The sequence below is a fragment of the Hoplias malabaricus genome, chromosome 3 (genome assembly GCF_029633855.1).
Source record: "Hoplias malabaricus isolate fHopMal1 chromosome 3, fHopMal1.hap1, whole genome shotgun sequence".
NCBI lineage: Eukaryota > Metazoa > Chordata > Actinopteri > Characiformes > Erythrinidae > Hoplias > Hoplias malabaricus.
In genome coordinates this window covers 12,016,509-12,029,184 of record NC_089802.1, presented here as the reverse complement: position 1 = coordinate 12,029,184, position 12,676 = coordinate 12,016,509, and the positions used below count along the sequence as shown (strand labels likewise).

The 12,676-nt window shown below is 38.2% G+C and overlaps 1 protein-coding gene across 1 annotated transcript in view; it reads left to right on the top strand.

Annotated features, from left to right (window-relative positions):
• The window catches only part of waca (WW domain containing adaptor with coiled-coil a), a 30,358-nt gene that overhangs the window by 12,494 nt on the left and 5,188 nt on the right, over window positions 1-12,676 (top strand). Inside the window, exons 5-8 of the mRNA XM_066666160.1 lie at window positions 4,541-4,656; window positions 8,031-8,158; window positions 11,151-11,408; window positions 12,130-12,252. Of these exons, the coding sequence (XP_066522257.1) occupies window positions 4,541-4,656; window positions 8,031-8,158; window positions 11,151-11,408; window positions 12,130-12,252 (625 nt within the window). The remainder of the gene's footprint in view (window positions 1-4,540; window positions 4,657-8,030; window positions 8,159-11,150; window positions 11,409-12,129; window positions 12,253-12,676) is intronic.

The following is a 12,676-nucleotide window of genomic DNA, read 5'->3' as shown; positions in this document are numbered from 1 at the left end:
GGCTTGGTGGTTTTTTTATTTTGTTTTGTTATTGTTTTTGGTTTTTTTGTTTTGTTTTTTTGCTGCATTTTTAATACAATTTAGCCTCTTTACGCTGTGCCATGAAAGTTGGTTAAGCCCTTTGAGTGTAGAGCCTCAGATGGTGGGGTTATACAATTCTGCAAATAATGAACTCCAGGTTTTTCCCGTATTTTCTGTCAATGTACCCAATTGTTTGTGCACAATATTAAAAATAATTCCAGTAATGTAAGCTTCAATTTTAAGGGTCTTTTATTAAATTGCATTTGCTTCATTTTAGCAGCCATACTAAATGTCTTTGCTGTGTAAGGATAAAACTTGTGTTTTGATGCAAAGAGAATAGAGGCAGGACTGAGAAAGTGCTAACAATACTAACTTGATTTATCACCATTATCATTTAAACTTGTCTGGATTTATTAAATGAGACACACAGTGTCATAATCCCTTTAGGAGAGTGGGAGTGAATGTAAATCTAGGTGCAAATTTAAATCATGCTTTGTTCTAAATAAACAAAAGTGAAGCTTCCTATTTTTTTTTCTTCCCCCCCCCTCCTCTCCCCTCCTTTTGGCCTATTCAATCAGATGGCCTTTTGGTTTTCAATCAGATCAGATTGCAGACATTTTATTTTATGTTTTGAACTTTTAACTATTGCTGCAGGAACATTGTCTATGATGTTGGCCTGAGGTGATTCTTAGGTCTCATATAAAATTTAATTAGGAAATGTTTGTATGTAGTCAGCCATGCTAACCAATTAAAAACACACATCTCCAAAAAGTGAACATTTCAGGAACAGGAATAGACTGTATTTCTCTGACAGTAAGATTTAGCTATCTTTAGCTATAGATTTGAGCTATCTCCGTTTCCACCTTAAGGCCAATTTATACTTCTGCATTTAGTTGCAGCTGAGCCTATGCTGTAGGTCATGCAAGAGCTTTAATCCGTTGTGAGCGTTTATACTTCAGAGTTGGACACCATGACTGTGGAAATCTCTCACTATAAGTTTGCTGCTGTCTGTGTCTCTGTGTGGAGGAGAGTAGTTCATGTTCTTGTATTTCTTCAGTTCAACTTAAACAACATCCATCTGACTACCGACAAGTCACAAAATGTGGTCTGCGACTACGTGACGCATAGTTACATTTCTGGAGAGGAGCGTGTTCACATTGGGTCGACGCAGAAGTATTTCTGGTGAACTGTAGCTGTGGGCTAATGCTTGACGAAGTGTAGTTTTGGTGCTAAGTAGTCATGTGGGCTTGCCCTTTACTTGCTAGACCAGGTTTGGCAGATTTGAATTGTGGTGGTGAAACTGCCATGCAAACTAGTAAAATGGGCAGTTCCATGCTGTGTGATCAGATGGTTACAACATTTATTTAACTAATTGTCATTGCTGATAATTGGTACTGCAGTAGGTTTGTGGGCCTGGATATGATTGTCAAGAGAACACATGTTGAATGTTAAACAAAACATTTTTTAATTTTTTCTGGAAGTTCATTAGGCTCTGTAAAACTAATGAATTACCAAAGGATCTTGTGGACAGATTTGGTAAAATTATTAATTTGTGTTTACACAAAGTATTAACACAACTTTCCAAATTAATTTTAATTATCTGTAAAGTTTTGCTGAAATTTTGGTAACTAAGGACAATGGAAAAATTGTAAAATGCAATAAAAAAATTGTAACTAAGGACAATGTTGTAAAATGCTAGGCATCCTTTCCTCTCTGCTCAGAGGAATGGCAGAGGAAACCCCCAAACATGAATATTCATGGGGAAAAAAAATAAGGATATTGCTCTGTTCCTGCTCCGTAGGTGGGGGTGAGAGTTTGTTAAAGCATGGCTGCTCTATGTCTGGCCTGTTCTGTGAATATTGCCGGACATCTTCAATATTGCAGTTTATTGTGCAGTACAAGCTGTATTAAATGTTATCATGGTTGTCTCAGGACATTCTTGTTAAAAGATCTTACTTGGCCTTGCAAGACTTTAAATGCAGTAACTCTCTTAATGGTCACCGGGCAGACATTTACATTCCGAATAGGTCTGGTTCTTAAACTATGTTTGTTTTCATTTGAAAGGCGGATTTTTTTTTTGACTCAACAGTAGCTTTTTATTGGCCTTAAAATATGTACAACTTGGTCAGCATTTTTATAGACAGGTGTTTTCATGGACAAATTAACTTTAAAAAGATTTCTTTTGCCTCAGTTTGTTTGTTAATGTAGAGATAAGCTGTTAAAGAAGAGTACAATTTGGTACCTTTCATTTGGAATCTGTATTAAAACTAAATTCTTACACTTTAAGTAGGTCTGACTCATACTGGCCTGGCTGGGCTATGTAGCAGTGCATGAGGAGGAGTGTTTTAGTTCGATTACAGAGAAAGTCTATATGGGTGATGCACCAAGGTCTGCTTCACCTAATATTACACATGCTTGCATCAGGATGCAGCTCTCTCCCTCAAGCCCCCCTGCCTCTCCCCTTTCTCTCACTCATCGCTGTTTCATTCCATCTCTTCTGTTTCTGTATTCTTGATTGTCTGAATTTGATCATTAAAATTTTAAAAAGCCCTTTTTGTAAGCCCTTTTCCATCTGTTGTTCAAGTTTTCTGATGTTTACTGGTCCTAATGCATGTCTTGTTTTATGTCTGTTGTGGTGGTGTGATGCCTCATGCTTTCAAAATTAATGGCTGACATAAAAGCATCAGGCTTTCTGATTGTTGTATTTTTATTTTCTGCTGTAGTTTTCTTTGCAAACTGTCATGGGAACATTTGCACCATGTTAATATTGTGTATACGTGATGGAAAAGATAATCTGTAACATTTAGACAATTTTATTTTCTGCAGATTAATGGCATTCCTCGTTATACTAGTTGAGTTTTATGCTGTGTTATATGTATTTAGTATTTTGTAGACATTTCAGTGGTAACGTCTAGATGTTAAATAATTTCACTTTATGTTAAATATGATTTAGCAGGAAAACACAAAATTAATATGCAATGTTTGGCTGTGTGAACACAACCAAAGTATTTTCCTGCCCTGGGTCTTAAACAGCCAGTAAGATCCCTTCATAAATGGACAGTGCTATCAGTGACATGCAAACAGCCAATCAGCTGTAGCATTCTGCTGCCTGTGTGAGGGAACTGTCGATTAAAAAGGCCTGGTAAGGGCTGCAGTTTTTATCAGAACGTGCAATTTACAGAAAAAGTGATAATATAGTGCTGCCCACTGGTTGGTGTTGAATAGCGTGTTTGTCATTAGGGGAGGGATCTGACTGAAGCATTAGCTTATTAGCTCATTTAGAAGTCAGCAAGCTATTAAAACATTACTTCTCATATTATGCATAGGACACTATACAGTCCCGTGTGCTAAATAATGACAATGTGTTTAATTAGCAGAGTTGAGCACAGTGATAATGAGTTCAGTTTAAGTAGTTAAGGAGCTAACTAGTCAGACATAATTGTAATTGCAGTCTCCCGCCAGACCGCTTTCAAATGTTTACTTGCAGCTAGTGAGAAAGAAATGGTCATGAAACAGCTCTGCTTGTGATTAAATATGGATAAATGTACTGCTCAATACAATTCAGAACCGCTGCGCTTGAGGGAAAAGCTTCCACCAGAACAGAGCCTCAGTCACAGGACCGGCTCTCAGCAATAATACACGAGAGGGAGTGCCATAACATGAGATATTGGCACTGAGGCCTCATACCGAATATCAGTACACCAGTGCCATTATCTCACATTATAGCATGAATCTTGAGTGTATTATTATAGTTAGTTGTTGCAGTTTATTATTAGGTTTTAAGACAAAGACCATAAAAATGAGTGTTTTTATCCATCTTGTGTGATGTTGGACCCATCAAGGACTTCTGTACTTTGGTTCTCTCCACTGAGCAGTGGTTCATGTTCACACCAGATTTGTTGGGTAACAAGGCTGCATTATACAGTGCTGCTCTCTGTCCAAATCAGGATAGAAACAGAGATAAATGCATCAAGTCAATAAAATGTCATGGTTTAAACCATGTTTACAGTGGATTCAGATTGTAGTGATATATATCATACACTAAATGATGCCAAGTTCTCTCTGGTTAAGTTAAAAGTGAGTATTTGGAGTATTGCTCCAGAGCTGTGCTGGTGAACAAGAGCAGTGGGAAAAAAAGACGCACCTTGACTCGAGTTAAACACAGTCACAGAAATGTAGCCAATTACTTTTTTTCTGATTTTCTTTTGTTTGCAAATCAGAAAGCAGATAATGGTCCACTGCGCCATAACCCTTTACTCTGATCAAAATAATGTGGGCAAAAGGAAAATGAACCAGATCGACCTTGGCTGAAAAAGTCCAGGCACAGCTTTTGTCTTGTACGCACTGGCATCGTTGCTAGGTTACATGTATTTTGCGAAGTGATACCTGAATAACTTTGGTCAGAGTGCCATTATAGTGTAATATTCGCACTCCTGGATTGTCTCTCAGCCAATCACATTGCAGAGGCGCAACTAACTGTGGTATAATAAGAATGTATCTGTTTTCTTTTGCTCCTCAGCCGTTTGATCCTGCAGAGGATTGGTCAGAACACATCAGCTCTTCAGGAAAGAAGTACTACTACAACTGCAGAACAGAAGTTTCCCAATGGGAGAAACCAAAAGAATGGCTTGAGAAGTAAGCAAACGTGACACCCTTGGTATTCTGTTCTTTAATGTTCTTATATAATAAAGCAAGGTTATATATTTTTAAAAGGTGTTGCTACCTAGGGCAGCGCACCTGTTCAGTATTATCTTAGCTGGGTTGATAAGAGATCTGCCTACCTCAGAAAATATTTTACTGTGGCTAACTAAAGTAAACAATTGCAGAGTGACTGGTGTAGGGCTGCCCCAAAATTACTAAAATAAAATGAGGTGTACCCTGGTACTGTAGGACCACAGTAATACACAGCTTCCAGATCGGAACACCAGGTTAATTGAGTTGGCTTCTTGTTCAAATTTTCATGTTCCACCATAATTGCATCTGTTATATTCTGAAAAATGATTAATGTTATTGAATGTTTTAAATTTCAGTAGTGCAGTGAAATTGAAATAACATAATTTATTCATTTTTTTGGACTATGATTACAAAAACAGTATGAGAACTTGTTGTGATATTGTTAATAATATATCTTATCAATATGTAATATACATTTGTCATATTTTGTTTTTAATCACGGTTATCAGTTTTCTTATGGTATTGTTAATGTGTTTGGGGATTGGGAATTGGGGGTGTGTAATCAAATATATTTTGATTAGCACCATTTAAGCACCATTTAAGGTGGAACAGGGCACTGAGTTTGTAATTCAGGCTAGAAAAAAAACCAAGCATGATGATCTCGAGCCCGTTTTTATCAGAACATGCACTGTCACAGATGAGTGAAAATGTGTTACCACACACTTGTTTGTTGTCTTTGGATAAGTAATGTGTTGGCAAAAATAATTGCAGCTGGGTCAGCAAAACAAGAGCAATATTCTAGAGACTTATTCCCAGCAAACTTATGCTCAGATGATACTCTTACAGGAAAGACCAAAATTGTACATCTTAAAGATTAACAACCACTATAAGTTAGATAAAGGCATCTTGGGGGTGCTTGTTTCAAATAATCGATGTGATTGTAGGTAGGCTAAGACTTTTGTGAAGTTAAGACCTGAAAGTTAAAACAGGTTGACAGTATTTAGACTGTGGGATGGATGTTGATGGGTCCAATTCACTGACCTCATCACGTAGACCAACGTTGTAATAAGAAATTGAATTTGCATGCCAAAAGCAAAGTGGCTTGATGGTTAGGACGTTCACCTCCCGGCGCTTTTGGTGTTCAAGGCCCATGTGGGTGGAGTTTCCATGTTTTCCCTGTGTCTGCACAGGTTTCCTCCGGGGCCTCTGGTTTTCTCCCATAGTCCAAAAACATTAGGTTAATTGGGTTCTCTAATAACAGTCCTGGTGTTTGTGAGAGTGAATGATAGGTGTGGGTGATATAATATCATTCAAGATAATACCGGTATGTTTTTTGATTTGATAAAACTTTTGGCATATCGCAGTACTGGGACGTGAGCGCGAGCTTCTGATGTAGGCACGTGAACTCAAGCTAAAGTTGGGGGATGTATCATGCGCGCCATTGTTCGTGTATGCTGCTGGAGCAGTTCTCGGCACATTTTTTGCGCACACTCAGGTCTATCTCTCTGATAACTAAAGTCAACAAAGGACAAACATAAAACCAGCGCAGAAGCTTTAATTCCAAAAAAAGAGTGCTGTTAACACCATGACTTCTTTGAGACACGCTGCTCTCCCTCAGCCGGAGGGGGGTGCAGATACTCTACAGCTCTCAAACAGAGGATGCACTTCCCATGGGTCGTCACTTTTATTTAGCCAATCAGCAGCCAGACTTGGCTGTCCATCATTTAGCGCTGCAGCCAATGGAGTCACAGTTTCACCTACAGGGGATTGTTGGTTATGTGGCAACACTGAGAGAAACAGGTCATATAATCAAATAATATTAAATTATGTATATGAACTTTTTGTGAAGACACCATTTTATTTACTTTGTTATAAAAAAAAAATTTAAGCAGCAGCTTGGATACAGGCAGTTTGTTTCTTAATGCAAGTTTACTTGAAGTGTGCATTTCTTGAAGGGGGCGGCACGGTGGCGCAGCAGGTAGTGTCGCAGTCACACAGCTCCAGGGGCCTGGAGGTTGTGGGTTCGATTCCCGCTCCGGGTGACTGTCTGTGAGGAGTTGGTGTGTTCTCCCCGTGTCCGCGTGGGTTTCCTCCGGGTGCTCCGGTTTCCTCCCACAGTCCAAAAACACACGTTGCAGGTGGATTGGCGACTCAAAAGTGTCCGTAGGTGTGTGAGTGAATGTGTGTGTGTCTGTGTTGCCCTGTGAAGGACTGGCGTCCCCTCCAGGGTGTATTCCCGCCTTGCGCCCAATGATTCCAGGTAGGCTCTGGAACCCCCGCGACCCTAAATTGGATAAGCGGTTACAGATAATGAATGAATGAATGAATGAATTTCTTGAAGGAATATCAAGAAATTTGTTTTTTGGTCATTTCACCCAGCCCTAGTGAATTAGTGTGTATGATGAACAAATGTCTGTATGAGTGCACACCCAGACATGAATTGGCACAATCTCCTGGGTGAATTCCTTGTGCCCGATGCAGTCCTCCAGGTGGACAGTCGTTCCTGGTTGAGAGTTTGCTGTGTGTGTTTGGCTGCCGCTTCTTTCCAGTGTGGATTGATGTTGATTGGAATGGCATTCTGTGCAGTGTTGATTATAAAGTATCTTCGATTATCTAGAAAGGCAATATATGTGTAATTATGAATAAAATATATAAATAAATAAAATGGAAGTATGTAATGACTTTGCGTCCTTCAGCATATTCCAGCACTAATAAGAGAAAACAAACCTTTGTGATGTGTTTGAATATATATGTAGACTTTGTTTTAAATTATGGGAAGTTGCTAATTACCCAATAAGGAGAAGAAGTTATGTTCATTGTTATTGCACTTGTTATAATGTGCTGAAAAGGTTGAAATTAATGATAGACAAACTAAAATCACCTTGAATAGCAATATAATCACCATTTAAAATGGAACAGTGTGCTGAAAGGTAATCCGCTGCAACGTTTAAGAGGGTATAGGATGGTCAGGTAATAATTTTGGCTAGAATGTGTTTATTTTATTTTCCAGGAAACCCATTTTTTGTAAATTGAAAATGAAATGAAAATTTTAAACCAGCATGTTCCTACAACCATGAAAAATGGCATGCGTTTAAAGATCATCAGCTATGTTAGCTGTTTTGGCTGTTATGAGGAGGAGTGTAATATAGAATGATAATACTGTATCCCCACTTTTTCCTCGTATCTCAGTGTTAATTATTATAATTATACAAATTCACAGAGCTTGTTTCCTGGTATAAAATTCACAACAGGGTTAAAATTATCTCTTTTATTGGCAAGTCACTATAATTTGTACTCACTCCCCGTTTCCCTTGTGTTCCTTTATTGTGTTCTAGAGAGCAGAGACAGAAGGAGGCGACTAAAATGGCGACAGCAACAACGGCAATGGTCAACAACTTCCCAAAGGACAGAGACTATAGGCGTGAAGCCATACAGGCCGCTCCCACCAGCTTCTCTAGTACCAGTGAGTATCAGCAGTGAGACACGCTATTGTGTTCAGGAAGTATGCAGTGTTCACTTTGTCATACTCTTGTTCTTAATGTGGGCTGGCTTGGCTGAGTTATTGTAATTACAAGTTACATAGTAGTACATAGTATTGATAATTAAAGAGTATTCTTGCACATAGTTATTTAGTGTTACATGGTATGCACATGTATGATGTTGTTTAATACATAATTATTTGAACATATTAAGCGCATCTCTCAATTCAACCAGGCGCTTTTAGGAAATCTTGTATTATATGACAGCAAAGTTTGAAGTAATCTGTATACTACACCATGTTCAAACATGAGTAGAAACCCCTCCTTATTAGAGAATTAAGGTAACTCAAGCATCGCCAGCACAGGTGTTCAGCTGTTCACAACCAGTTAAAATCTTCATAGAAAACATTGTCCAGTAGAGCGAGATTCTGTGCAGTACCTGCACGCACATAAGGGCGTCTTGCCCAGTGCAAGCTTGAGCAAGACGTGTACTTCCTCTGGTATTGCTCTATGGATCAGTGGAAATATTGTATCTAGAGTGATGGCACTACGTCCTTTAGGTTGAGTTTTTTTATTTAAATTAATATACTTTTTTTTTTCTTGGACAATAGCACGTTCTTTTGTTTTTGCCTTGAGAGCTTAACACCGCGACTTCCAGCTGTGGTTGGTTTTTCATGTTCACAGCACATAGATGTTTGGTTGCTATGTAATAGTCTTGTTTCTTGTATCTATACGCAGTTTGAAAACAGTACTTTACACATTATATATATATTTTTTAATTAAAACAATGTGGGCTAAAAGGTGAAACTGTGCAATTGTTGGCCCATTTGAAAATTGAGAGGTTCGTCCATGGCCAGGAGTGCAAGAGACTATAATTGCCCTCTTACTGGATGGTTTGGATGGCCCTCCCTCAACCCCATTCACTCAGCACAATGCTAGTCAATGCAGGAGTCTGTAAGCTGATGTTCAGCTGTTTTATGACGTGTGTGCAGTAGGGGTTTGCAATATGACAATATCAGATTGTGAAGGATAAGTATTTGTCCACGATAAACCATCACAGGGAGATTGGGCTAATGCACATTCAGTCTACTGCAGTTTTTATAAGTTTTTTACATACTGTGTACATATTACACATTAGTCGAATGGGCAGACTCTTGGGACACTGATAATGTAAGTCAGTACTGTAAAATGTACGACTACCAAATTAAGACAAAAAGTTGTTGTTTCATATGTTCACACTCACGCCATTCGTTATGGCTCCACGAAGCTTGAGGAGCCCACAAGCAATTCACACACACACAGCATACCAGCACTTACATAGTTTCTCAGATTCAAAACAAGAACCAATTTGACTCTCTCCATCAATCCACTCATTAGTCATGTTTGTGTGTCTGTTTTGGCCATGTAGTTTTAACAAAACGTCAGTCAAGTGTGTAAACAGTTGGGGCGATGCTCAAACAAGGAGGTGGGGAAGTAACCATGCTTTGACGCCTAACAGAGGCGCACTGCAAGAGACAGCACAGACAGTTTTATATGGCAAGAGCAATCAAAATAAACAACAGTCAAAACAATATGTTTTCAAAGCTTAGATCTCTTTCACTATCTGCTCTTTCCCTACTTGTAAATTAAAACACAGGAGAGGAAGTGAGGGAGGCGGCCAATCGGGGAAAGTGCCCTCCTTCCAACATGTCTGGCCTTAAAGGGGAAGAGTACTGGGTTAGAAACGAGGCTAAATATCAGAATGAATCTACGTCAGTATACTCAGAACTTTTTTTTCCTGTTTGGTGAGGGTAAAAAGCCATTTGGAGAGGTGCATGAGATTAGTTTGTCAAGGAAGGTAAAATGTTGCCATTAAGCTTAGATAAAACATAATTAATCATTTATCTTATGGCGAAGATGGGGCCTTTGAAGATACCAAAGGAAGATTTCAAAGATGATTCCAAATTAAATTGAGAAAAAAATGCCTACAATTTTTAGTTTTGATCACATTTTGACCGCTGAACATTCATTTTAATATCTTTAAAATTTTTAAAGGCTTTTCAGCAACGTTATTTCATAAAATTGTCTCTAGTTTATTCACTGCTTCAGGATTTGAGTATGTAATTTCAGGTGGAAAATGGAAAAAATACCTGGAATATTAAGAGATTAAAACCAGCATTAAAAAAAAAGAAATGTGGTAAAATCAAGATTGTGATCCTTCAAAAAAAAAAAAAAAATTTTGGTATTGTATTTTTGCCATGTCGCCCCACCCCTAATATGCAGCAGTTTGAAAAGAAGTTGTGGTGTAACATCTCAGATGTAGCATGAGCTATTTTTTTTTTTTTATCCAAATCTTCTGGATATTAATGGATTGGACGTTAATTATAAAAAGGAATTTAGTGATTTTTTTTTTTCTGAAACGTTCCCAATTGTGGCTGTTTTGCACTTTTATTTTACAACTACATTACATTTTGATGCCACTTTCAGTAATCTTGATTATAGAACACTTCAGCATGTATGGAAGGCAAAACTTGGCCTACATGGAGTATAAAGATGTGTCAAAGAAAAAGTTTGATTTTGTGGGAAATTTTCATTTGTAAATTTGTTTGGTTTTATATTAACTTTCTATGTTCTGGGTTATAACCAGTAACTGCCATCACTGCCCATGAAATGACCAATGATCTTTTTTTGTAAGGATTGAAGTAATACTGTAAATATGCCAAAAACGATTGATTATTGTAATTAATGTTGCATAAACCCATACTGAGTTTTTTCTGAACATTTCAGGTTCCCCCAGTATTTAAATAACATTATCCCATGGGGTATATTCGTGTCAATAACGTTCCTTCTACCTTTTTCATCAATAAGAAATCATTATTAGAATTAAAGAATACATTTATATATTGCTTAGGGATATTTTTCAAATATAGCTTTGGTCGTCTTTTACATTTGTGTCCCTTTTTGTCCCACCCTCTCTCCTCCCTTCATCCTAATTAGAGCCCGCAGTTGCCACAGAAAAGCCGCCTTCTCTCAACCCTTCTTCCTCTTCCTCATCATCTGCTGTATCCGGTATAAGCGCCACCAATCCTGCTAGCTCCTCTTCAAGTTCTACAGTTCCAGTTTCCCCAGTGATGCAGTCACCAGCAACACCCACTATCCTGCAAGACCCTTCCCTCTTGCGCCAGCTTCTCCCTGCTCTGCAGACGGCCCTTCAGCTGAACAATGCCAGCGTGGATATGGCCAAGATCAATGAAGGTAGAAAATTTTTTACCTCTCTCACTTAGTAAAGTAATCATGGAGTGAAATAATTTAGACTTTAGTCCATTGTGCTTGATTGGTTACCAATATTTGATGGTGCAAGCAACGATTTACAGTGCTTTTACATTCAGTGCCTTAAACGAACTGTCCAAGAAACTTGCTCTTTAATTAATGCGTAAAGGGAAGCTTAATTTGCTACTACAACTTGCTTCTCACTAGTTGCTCCAGGAGTATAGTTTTAGACTAGAACATATGCTGATTGTATATTGAGTTTAATGTCCTACTGATTGTTTGGATGCTTGCTTTTGTCTTGTTCACACTGGGCTTTTGTATTTTTAGTTACCTGGCTAAATGGTCATTGCTGTGGGTGGGGCTGGAAATTAGTAGGCATGTTGAAGTCAGCTCTGGCTCGTTTAGGGTTGGTGGTATAACAATAAACACCATATTTCCAGTATATAAAAAAAATTGAACAGTGTCTCAAAATGATGTATTAAAAATGTATAAAATGTTTAATATGGGCTTTCTTATTAATATTCACATCACATTTATGGGGTGCCAGAAGTCTATACTGTATGTATTTGCTCTGATGCCTTTAAGCGTTTTTGTTTTTTTTTTTTGACTAAGAAAGTTGATTGTATGGCAGCATAAATTCTTATCCAGACCCTTTGCTTCTGACTCTAATAAGAACTCAATTTCTAAACTACTTTTGTGTTTGTAGTTCTCACAGCAGCGGTGACACAGGCATCACTGCAGTCAATGCTCCACAAGATTCTGACTGCTGGTCCATCTGCCTTCAATATCACAACACTGCTCTCTCAGGCTGCCCAGCTTTCTAGCCAAGGTACCAGTCCGAACACTCCTACACATCTTGATACTCAGATACTCGGCATGAATTGTGCATAGCAGCTTGCTTTCTGTGTGTTGAGCAGAATACTATGCTGGTCCTCTGCTAAGGACACTCATGCTCCTTCAGTTAATCCATTGCTTTTGAATTTAATCAGCTACTTATGTTTTATCTATATGGGCCAAGTGAGTTTGTGCTAAAACTGATTGTGGTCTGGCCTGGAATATAGAGTGATAATTACTGTTTGGCAAGCACTGTTTCTTCAAAGAATAAAAGAATTTGATTTAAACCAATTTGATTTCAAAGAACACAGCATTTTCATGCTAAAGGTAGAGTCACTGCCAAATAGCTCCAGGGTCCCTGGGATTGTGGATTAGATCATACTAAGGGTTTGAATTAGTTTGAGAACATTAATATTTCA